General features: G+C 49.4%; 1 protein-coding gene across 2 annotated transcripts in view; it reads right to left on the bottom strand.

The window, feature by feature from the left end:
• The window catches only part of PLAA (phospholipase A2 activating protein), an 84,094-nt gene extending 73,564 nt beyond the window's left edge, over positions 1-10,530 (bottom strand). Inside the window, exons 1-3 of one of the 2 annotated variants that reach the window (XM_075316832.1) lie at positions 10,281-10,530; positions 8,184-8,377; positions 6,241-6,341 (exon numbers count right to left, since the gene is read on the bottom strand). In XM_075316832.1, coding sequence (XP_075172947.1) covers positions 6,241-6,341; positions 8,184-8,377; positions 10,281-10,495 — 510 coding nt within the window. In that variant the 5' untranslated portion in view covers positions 10,496-10,530. The remainder of the gene's footprint in view (positions 1-6,240; positions 6,342-8,183; positions 8,378-10,280) is intronic. The other variant, XM_075316838.1, reaches the window with a different exon arrangement.
• Between the last annotated feature and the right edge of the window lie 322 nt (positions 10,531-10,852).

The following is a 10,852-nucleotide window of genomic DNA, read 5'->3' on the forward strand; positions in this document are numbered from 1 at the left end:
CCCCATCTGAGAGCAGCATAATGTAGAGACAAAGACCCTGATTCCAGTGATGTGTCACTTACTGAGCTGTTTACTGTCATTTTGATAAAAAGAAGGGAATTTTGTTTACTTACCGTAAATTCCTTTTCTTCTAGCTCCTATTGGGAGACCCAGACAATTAGGGTGTATAGCTTCTGCCTCCGGAGGCCACACAAAGTATTACACTTTAAAATGTGTAACCCCTCCCCTCTGCTATACACCCTCCCGTGCATCACGGGCTCATCAGTTTTGGTGCCAAAGCAGGAAGGAGGAAACTTAAAAATTGGTCTAAGGTAAATTCAATCCGAAGGATGTTCGGAGAACTGAAACCATGAACCAAAAGAACAATTCAACATGAACAACATGTGTACACAAAGAACAACAGCCCGAAGGGAACAGGGGCGGGTGCTGGGTCTCCCAATAGGAGCTAGAAGAAAAGGAATTTACGGTAAGTAAACAAAATTCCCTTCTTCTTTGTCGCTCCATTGGGAGACCCAGACAATTGGGATGTCCAAAAGCAATCCCTGGGTGGGTAAAAGAATACCTCGATAAAAAGAGCCGAAAAACGGCCCCCTCTTACAGGTGGGCAACTGCCGCCTGAAGGAGTCGCCTACCTAGGCTGGCATCTGCCGAATCATCGGCATGCACCTGATAGTGTCTCGTGAAAGTGTGCAGACTCGACCAGGTAGCCGCCTGACACACCTGCCGAGCCGTAGCCTGGTGTCGCAATGCCCAGGACACCTACGGCTCTGGTAGAATGGGCCTTCAGCCCTGCAGGAATCGGAAGCCTAAAAGAACGGTAGGCTTCAAGAATCGGTTCCTTGATCCACCGAACCAAGGTTGACTTGAAAAACCTGAAATTCCTTACTCTGGCCCGCGATAAGGACAAGAGCGCATCAGACCGGCGCAGGAGCGCCGTGCGAGAAATGTAGAGCCGGATCTAATAAATGCAAATCCTTTTCACCTTGGTGAACTGGATGCGGACCCAAATAGGGTAAGACGATATCCTGATTGAGATGAAACGGGGATACCTTAGGGAGAAAGTCCGGGACAAAAAATCCACACCGCAGTCGCAGCTGCGTCTGAGGCCAAGGTGCTTCATGCACCGTCCCAACGGGGACACAGAGTACCTGTAGATGCAGGGCCATATCCCTGACGATACTCCGTCTCCTGTCCGGCAGATTCCCCCAGGGGCTGCGGAGGGAGCCCGGTCCCAGTGGCTGGATGACCGGTTAGGATCCCACTTCCCCAGGCTCCTGCCTGTGTACCCGCAATGGGTACCTCAACCTTAACAGCACCGCCGACTCAGTGGGGTGAGAAGGGAGCATGCCGGGGGCCCTGTTATGGGCCCTCTTTTCTTCCATCCGATAAAATCAGCAGCTGCTGCTGACTAAAATGTGGAGCTTGCGTGCATGTGTGCCTCCTTCAACACAAAGCATAAAAACTGATGAGCCCATGATGCACGGGAGGGTGTATAGCAGAGGGGAGGGGTTACACTTTTTAAAGTCTAATACTTTGTGTGGCCTCCGGAGGCAGAAGCTATACACCCTAATTGTCTGGGTCTCCCAATGGAGCGACAAAGAAACAATGTTTTCTCTGCTGCAGATCTAGGAGTTATACAGAGCTCATGAATATGCTGGACTACCTGGCAGCAGATCAGGTGATAATCTAATCTAATGATGATCTACTGCTGAGTAATCAGTAATTTTATCAAAACTACACTAAGCAGCCCAGTAAGTGACACACCACTGGAATCAGGATCTCTGTCTATACGTTATGCTGCTCTCAGATTAAGTGGCAAAAACTTGCTGACAGATCCTTTCTAAGGCTATGTGCGCACTGGGAAATGGAATTTTCTTGAGAAAATTCCGCATGCTCTCAAAGATTACCGCACCCGCGGTAAAAAACCGCGGCAAACCGCACCCGAAAACCGCATGCGGTTTGCCGCGGTTTCACCGCGGTATTGTTCGCGGTATTGCCGCGTGCGGGTTGGGATGTGCTTTATTGCATTCAATGCAATAAAGCACATTGAAAAAAAAAGTCTTTTAATTCTAAGATAGATAGATAGATAGAGGACAGATCGCTGCATTTCCCACGGTCGGCAGTGAGTTCACATTACCGGCCGTGGGAAATGACCGGTAATTACCTCTGCTGTCTGCTGCATTCATTCAGCGCTGTGTCTGTGACAGTCGCGGCTGGATGTAAGCAGCGCAGGACCTGTGGATTACGCCGGAGCGGTGGATTACGCCGGAGCTTTGGTGCGGGAGGGGTTAATAAAAGGGTGAACGAGGCTTGGTTTGTTTTATTTAAAATAAAGGATTTTTCGGTGTGTGTGTTTTATTCACTTTACTTACGGGTTGATCATGTCAGCTGTCACATAGACGCTGCCATGATCAAGCCTGGAGTTAATGGCGGTGGTCCCCCACCAACATTAACCCCTTGTATTACCTTGCTGCCACTGCTACACGGCAGCAAGAAGAGCCGGGGACACGCCGGTGCTGCCGCATAATGCATGCGACAGTCCAGGGGCAGCTGTGGCTGATATTCTCGGCTGCGGGAGGGGGAGTAGGGCAAGGGACATTAACCCTGCCCCTCTCCCTCCCCAGCCTGAGAATACCGAGCCGCCGCTGTGTGCTTACCTCGGCTGGAAGGTGAATATGCAGCGGAGCCCACGTTCTTTGTTTTCTATATTTCCGTTTTCTTTCTATGTGTGTTCTATGTGTCTGTGTCTGTGATCTATGTCTATCTGTGTCTGTGATGTGTGTGTGTTTACTCTCTTCTCCGCTTCCTCTTCCTGTAATGACATCATTTCCCTGCAAATCGCAGACAAGCGATGTACATTACCGGAGGTAAACCGCGAAATACCGCAGGGAATAACGCAGGAAAACGCAGTGATCCGCACAGAATTTGCTGCCTGCGTTATTTCATGATTAACATTGGAGTCAATGGAGTGAATCCCGCAGCAAAACATGCAGCTGTCAAATTCCGCCCAGTGCGCACAGGATTTTTTTTCTCCATAGGATTTGCTGGTGATTCACTGCAGAGATGTTATGAACATTTTCTGCAGCGAAACATGCAGCAAATCCGCAAAAAATCCGCGGCAAAATCCGGTAAGTGCGCACATAGCCTAAAGGGGTGGGGAAATACGCCTGTCAATGCTCAAACCATATAGGACACAGACTGCATTATATTCTGCATGGCTGTTGTCCCAGAAGGAAGCCTGTTCTAAGGCTATGTGTCCACGGTAGAATGTTGCTGCGGATTTTTCTGCATGAAAATCCGCGACTTTCGCGGCAAATCCGCACCTTTTTTTGCCGCGGATTTACCGCGAAATTGCCGTGGATTTTTTTTTTTTCCCCATTCTATACCCAAAATCCGCAACAATAATTGACATGCTGCAGATTTTTCCGGATCAAAATCCGCGGCAAATCCGCCGCGGAAAAATCTGTAGCATGAACACAGCATTTCCAAAATGCCATTGAAATGGCTTGGAAGTGCCACTGCTGCAGATTTTCGGAAAATTCGCGGCATTTCCGCGAGAAATCCACGGCAAAATCCGCGCATTTTCCGCAGCGTGGGCACATAGCCTAAAGATGATGCACAAGAAAGCCCACAAACAGTTTGCTGAAAACAAGCAGCCTAAGGACACGAATTACTGGAAATGTGACCTGTAATCTAATGAGACCAGGATAAACTTATTTGGCTCAGATGGTATCAAGCGTATGTGGCGGAAAACCAGGTGAGGAGAACAAAGCAAGTGTGTCTTGCCTACAGTCCAGCATGGTGGTGGGAGTGTCATGGTTTGGGACTGCATGAGTGCTGCGGGCTGTGGGGAGCTACAGTTCATTGAAGGAACTATAAAGCCTGCTTTACACGAGGCGACCGATTGTGCGATAGCATGATCAATCGTACCCGCCCCCCGTCGTTTTTGCATCAAGGGCAATTAGTTGCCCGTGGCAGACAAACTCGTTTAACCCCCGTCACACGTACTTACCTTCTGGGCGACCTCGCTGTGGGCAACGAACGTCCACTTCCTGGAGTTGATTAAATATAGAGAGGGAACCACGGGTATATGCCGCGCTTAAAAACCACTGAAGTTGAAATGATGTGAAAATTTCTCTTTTATTTACAGCATTCCTACGCGTTTCAGAGACAAAGACCGTCTCCTTCTTCAGGGAAAAAAGAAATCATCATGTTGATTTCTTTTTTCCCTGAAGAAGGAGACGGTCTTTGTCTCTGAAACGCGTAGGAATGCTGTAAATAAAAGAGAAATTTTCACATCATTTCAACTTCAGTGGTTTTTAAGCGCGGCATATACCCGTGGTTCCCTCTCTATATTTAATCAACTTTCTATATTGTTATACGGGGCCGCTGCTTGAATCACACGGACACTCACATGCTTTTGAAGGAGTTGTGACTGGCACAACCCTATCAGGTGAGTGTTACTGTTCCTTTCCTATCACCACTTGTTATATCGGGTAAGACCCTATTGCGCCCTTTGTCTCCCCCTTTTTTAGTTTCCACTTCCTGGAGTGGGAGGGACGTTCGGCATCACAGCGACATCACACGGCAGCCGGCCAATAGAAGCGGAGGGGTGGAGATGAGCGGGATGTAAACATCCCGCCCACCTCCTTCCTTACATTAAGCCGTCGGGTGCCGCGGGAGGCAGGTAAAGCTGCTGTTCATCATTCCCGTGGTGTCACACGGAGCCACGTGTGATGCCACGGAAACGATGAACCGCCGCCATTTTAATTAAACAATTTTATGAAACCTAGCGACGAGTACACGACTCACGATTTGTGAGCGATACTGCGTCACTAGGAGGTGTCACACGAGACGACGTCGTGTACAATGCCGGATGTGCGTCACGAAAACCGTGACCCCGACGATGCATCACACGATCAATCATCTTGTGTAAAGCCCGCTTAACAGCCAACATGTACTGTGACATACTGAAGCAGAGCATGATCCCTCCCTTCAGAAAATGGGCCATAGGGCAGTATTCCAGCACGGTAACCCCAAACACACTTTCAAGACCACCACCGCCTTGCTAAAGAAACTGAGAGTAAAGGTGCTGGACTGGCCAAGTATATCTCCAGACCTAAACCAATATAGAGCATCTGTGGGGGGATCTAAAACAGAAGGTGGAAGCGCGCAAGGTCTCTAACATCCACCAGCTCTTTGATGTTGTCATGCAGCAGTAGAAAAGGATTCCAGTGGCTCCTGTGAAGCTCTAGTCAACTCCATGCCCAAGAGAGTTAATTCAGGGCTTGAAATGGTGGACAAAAAAAAATATAGACACTTTGGGCACAATTTGGCCATTTTCACTAAGGGGTGTACTCTCTTTTATTACCAGCAATTTAGACCTTAATAGCCATGTGTTGAGCTATTTAGAGGGCACCAAATTCACACTGTTATACAAGCTGTACACTGACTACATTACATTGTATCATAGTGTCATATCTTCAGTGTTGTCCCATAAAAAGATATAAAATATTTACAAAAATATGAGGGGGTGTGCTAACTGTTGTGATATATTCTATATACGCAGGCAGCAGGGGGCACTGTAAATGAAATCAAATCACCAAGGTGTACTCAACGCACCAGAGGTATACTAACATAGACAAAGAAAAACAAAAAAACCTCTAAAATCACTGATACTTTATTCGTATGTCGCTAAAATCCCCAGCAAACATACCACAAACAAAATGGTGGTGTGTGAATTCATGATAGGTGGACAGTGGGGGCAACAGGGAGTGACTATTGAAAAAGAGTTACTTGCAGTCACGAGTGGCAGGGCCTCACCCTAGCCTAAACCTGGCTGACAATGGAGGCTAATTCACCCTACGTTTTATGGCAATTTATGGAGGGTGATCTATCGTTGATAGTTCAGGGTGCAACAGGGATAGCCGCCGAGGAACGGGGGTGCCATAAAACTTAAAGTGAGTTAGCCTCCATTGCAGATTTGGTGCAGATTTAAATCAGCAGCACGTCGATTCTTTCAGTGTTTTTGCTGCAGATTTCACCCATACTAATCAATGTGAAAAATCTGCATAAAAAATGAGAGGCAAAAACCGCACATTTCTGCCAAGAGATGCACCAAATACTTTCTGTGTGCGCACCCCTAAGACCCTGTCCAGGTCACATTTTTGCCCTTCAGATTTCTGGTCTCCTTTACATTTATGGATAGCGGCCAGTGAATGGGCTGTCCGAGCATCTCACCTGTAAGGTCATCATGCACTTGTCATTCAGCCATACTTTTCCAGTTGTGTCCCATGATCCACTTAATAGGGTGCCAAACTTTCCAGAAGACAGGCTGCATACTTGGGAACAAAAAGTAGATATTACCATTGTGATCAACATTTAGCCAACGTATTAGTACCCAAGGTACTTCTAAAGGTTACCATGATAGCTATAACAAAACACTGTCTATGCCCCTGATGATTCCCTGCCGTCCATGGTTATGGCTGGGGCAATCACCAGAACAGAGGAGGCTTCAGACACCTCCAGCAGGTTTTTTGGGGTTATGGTAAAAATGAATTAAAGGGCTCATTTACATGACCGTTCCGTTTGTCCTGGTCAGTTCCTGTTTTTTGTAGACCCACGGACAGAACCATCTTTTCAATGCCTTTTGTGTAGGATCGGATGGCACATGGAAGAACGTCCGTCCGTGTGCATCCAATCCTACAAAAAAAAAAAAAACACATCGGATGTCGTATGTCCGCTCCATTATTATGGAACATGTCCTATTCTGTTCCGTAATTGCAGACAGTGACTCAATACAAGTCAATGGGTCCGTAAAAGCACGGACGCACTTCTGTGTGACCTCCATTTGGTGTCCGTGCAGTCTGTGTCCCGCTCCCTGCCAGCCCCGCGGCTGCCCACACTGCGGTATCAGCAGCTTCTCACACAGCAGTGCGGACAGCCGCGGGGATGACTAGCGCTGCTGTCAGGAGGTTAGATGAGATCATTACCTGCTGTGACGATCCCCTCCTCTCCCGACGTCAGTGCTGTCACTGCCTTCTATGCCCGCTGCGTTCTCATATCACGTCTTGTAGGTGGCCCAGACTGTCACTAGCGGTGACGTCACGGGCTCCCGCGATTCTTCGCTGTGAACGCAGCGGACAATGGAAGTCAGTGACATCGCTGACTTCAGGAGTGCAGAAGATCGTCACAGCAGGTAATGATCTCATCTAACCTCCTGAAGTCAGCGCTCGTCGTCCCCTGCAGTGACCTGGGCTGACCTATTGATGTAAGCTCAGGTCACTGCACTGCTCTCCCAGCCAATGGGGAACATTCTGTTCCAATGGATGCGCCACTTCTGGGGCGGCTGCGGCCTGCTATTTTTAAGCTGGGGAGAGTGAAATTATGGTAACCTTCCTAGTCTGAGAATATAAGACCACAGCTGTCCGCTTTACCTTCGCTGGTGATCTAATTGGGGGGGGGGGGGTCATGTTTTTTTGTTTTAAATTATTTATTTAAATTTAACAGCGTGGGGTGCCATCTGTTTTGGATTACCAGCCAAGGTAAAGCTGCCAGCTGTGGTCTGCAGGCTGCAGCCGTCTGCTTTACCCTAGCTGGCTACAAAAGATAGGGGGACCCCACGTTGTTTTTTTTTAATAATTTCTTTATTTTTTGGCTAAATACAAAGCTAAGCACCCTTTTGTGCCACATGATAGTCACTAAATGGTGGCAGCTTAGGATATGCAGGGGGGTGGGACATTATATAGGTCTTTCTCATCTATTATCTATTAACTATCTATCCCTCTATTCATTCATTCATTCATCCATCTATCCCTCTATCTCTCTGTCTCTATATCTATCCATCCATCTTTATATCTAGCCATCTATTTATCTTTCTAGCTGCTTCCGTTTTTTGCGGTCTGCAAAAAAAAACGGAAGGCACACGGATGACACACGGACCGTATACGGAACGGATGTTACACATGATGCATCCGTGAAAAAACAGAACGTTTTTATTGGATCGCAAAAACAGAACGGTCATGTGAATGTAGCCAAACTCGGATGTTAAAAACTGACCAAAGTCTGATGAACCTTAGACATGCATACGGGAAAAATGACTGAGGTACATGAGGCATACCTCAATATCAAATAACTATGTGCCAGCCAAGGGCCGAATTACATACAATGAAGAGCGGACGTACCTGTGTTCTTGTGGCCTTTCAGGACATACAGAGGGTTCGGACTATCCAGGCTGAAGACACAGATGTTGTGGTCGTTTCCCCCGGTGGCAATCAGTCCTCGTGGGTAAGTATCGCTCGGTGGGATATAGCATACGCAGGAGACAAAGTTGGAGTGTCCCTTCATACGGATCAGCTCAATGAACCCTGTGCTGGGACTGAACATTTACAGGGGACGTTAGTAATTCCGCAAATCCTGCTGAGATCTGATAATATATTGTGTGGTCATATACATCATCATCGTACACCACAGGCTGCATCTACAGGTATACATCCAAATAAACACTGCTCTAATACAGTAGGTCTCTTCATAATGGCTGGTATTCATGTATTCTATCTGCCGTATATCACGTCACGTACTCCATCCACTGTATGTCACCTCACGCGTACTCCGTCCGCCGTATATCATGCCACGTACCCCATCTGCTGTATATCACCTCACGTACTCCGTCCGCAGTATGTCTCATACTCCGTCCGCCGTATAGCACGCCACGTACTCCGTCCGCCGTATAGCACGCCACGTACTCCGTCCGCAGTAGGTCTCATACTCTGTCCGCTGTATGTCTCATACTCCGTCCGCCGTATAGCACGCCACGCACTCCGTCCGCAGTATGTCTCATACTCCGTCCGACGTATAGCACGCCACGTACTCTGTCCGCAGTATGTCTCATACTCTGTCCGCCGTATAGCACGCCACGCACTCCGTCCGCAGTATGTCTCATACTCCGTCCGCCGTATAGCACGCCACGCACTCCGTCCGCCGTATAGCACGCCACGCACTCCGTCCGCCGTATAGCACGCCACGCACTCCGTCCGCCGTATAGCACGCCACGCACTCCGTCCGCAGTAAGTCTCATACTCCATCCGCCGTATGTCTCATACTCCGTCCGCCGTATAGCACGCCATGTACTCCGTCCGCAGTATGTCTCATACTCCGTCCGCCGTATAGCACGCCACGCACTCCGTCCGCCGTATAGCACGCCACGCACTCCGTCTGCCTTCCGTCAGGACACACACCATGAAGCCTCAGCACACAGGTTCGATGCGGATAATACCAGTGGGGGTATGGACTCTGGTGTCAGCAGAGTGTTGGTCACTTCTGTGCACTTTACTCCTTCGCAGTCAGTGACCCTCTTTGTAACATCATATGTCCAGCGACTTTGTGACCGAGTGACTGTGGTTTCTATACGTCTACTCTTCAGTAATACCACTCACAGTGCATGGGGGAATATTTAGGAGAAGAAATGTCACAGTGGTTACACAGGCGAGATCCTATGACGGGTGCACGCTGATACCAGTCAGCACTTTACCAGGCGTTCTGCTGCACATTAGTAAAGGTAGCATGGCGGGGCGCTGATGTTATGCACCGGGGTGAATAAGAACTTGAATTCAGTGATGATGGTACAGCGCTTGATTTTCTATAGGAATACTGGAGACAACGAATAGAACGGTGGTGAACATGTCCAGCCAGTTCTCCATTCATGTAAGGCCCCATTCACACTGCGCTTTGTCCCCCGTTCAGTGGTCCTATCGGGGCTTACGTCTACACCCCCAGCAAACCGGGAATTGGACATATGCGCCATGGGGCGAGTGACTATACGGTGCAGACGGAGGCACCGTGCTGTCATGCACCATCATTTTCGGGCGTATACGCCTAACGGAGGAGGACACCCAGACGTAGTTTAGGTGTCCACCTCCAATAGACACATATACCCGAAAATGGCGCACAACAGCACGGTGACTCCGTCAGCACTATCATAGTCAACAGCGATGTCACTGCATACGTCCAATTCCCTGTATTGGGGGGGGTAAGCCCTGACAGGACCACTGATGGGGAACAAAACCCAGTGTGAATGCGGCCCAGCTCAGAGCGGTGGTCCCAGTGGTCAGACGCCCACCGGTCAGCATCCTATAATCCATCCCATAGACACATGAGCTGATAGCACGTGCCCATACTTGTCTCTGCAGTGTACGCTGTCCTATAGGGGGATACATGGCATCACCATGGTTCCGGGGGTACACACATGGCCACCTGATCTGCCTCCCTGGGCGGTCTCTCACCTGTCCGGCACCCACAGGCGTGCGCTCCTGTCACGTGATACGGAGACGAAGCCCTCACCTGGCGATAGCGGGCATTGGACCACCCCGCGGACATCCAGCTCGTGCCCGGGGACAGAGCAGCGCAGCCGGTAACAGCCGGCCTCCGCCATGACACAGCAGCAGCCGCACACAGTACGGAAGTGATGAGCCGGCGGAGCACAATCCCGGGGCACCATAGGAAGTGACGGCAGAGCCGGCCTCAGGGAGGGGGCAGGCTGCAGGTACAGAGCCACGCAGGAGCGTGCACCGTGTCCGGTGACCGTGCAGCCCTGGGGTCACGTGGGGAGACACAACCGCTGCCTGCACAACGCACGAGAGGCTGTGCATCGCGACATGCTCATTTCTGGCTGTGGACGCTGCGACTTCGTGGTGACGATAAAGATGGAGCGTGTGGTCACAAAAACGCCTGCGTTATTTAATGCGTTATTGACAATGGATTTTTTTTTTAATTCATTGAGTGAGAAATAGTGATAGGCGGACCGGACTGTAAAGGTCGACCCCCCAAGGGTTAAAAGGGACCGAGTGCCGGGCCC

The sequence above is a fragment of the Anomaloglossus baeobatrachus genome, chromosome 1 (genome assembly GCF_048569485.1).
Source record: "Anomaloglossus baeobatrachus isolate aAnoBae1 chromosome 1, aAnoBae1.hap1, whole genome shotgun sequence".
NCBI lineage: Eukaryota > Metazoa > Chordata > Amphibia > Anura > Aromobatidae > Anomaloglossus > Anomaloglossus baeobatrachus.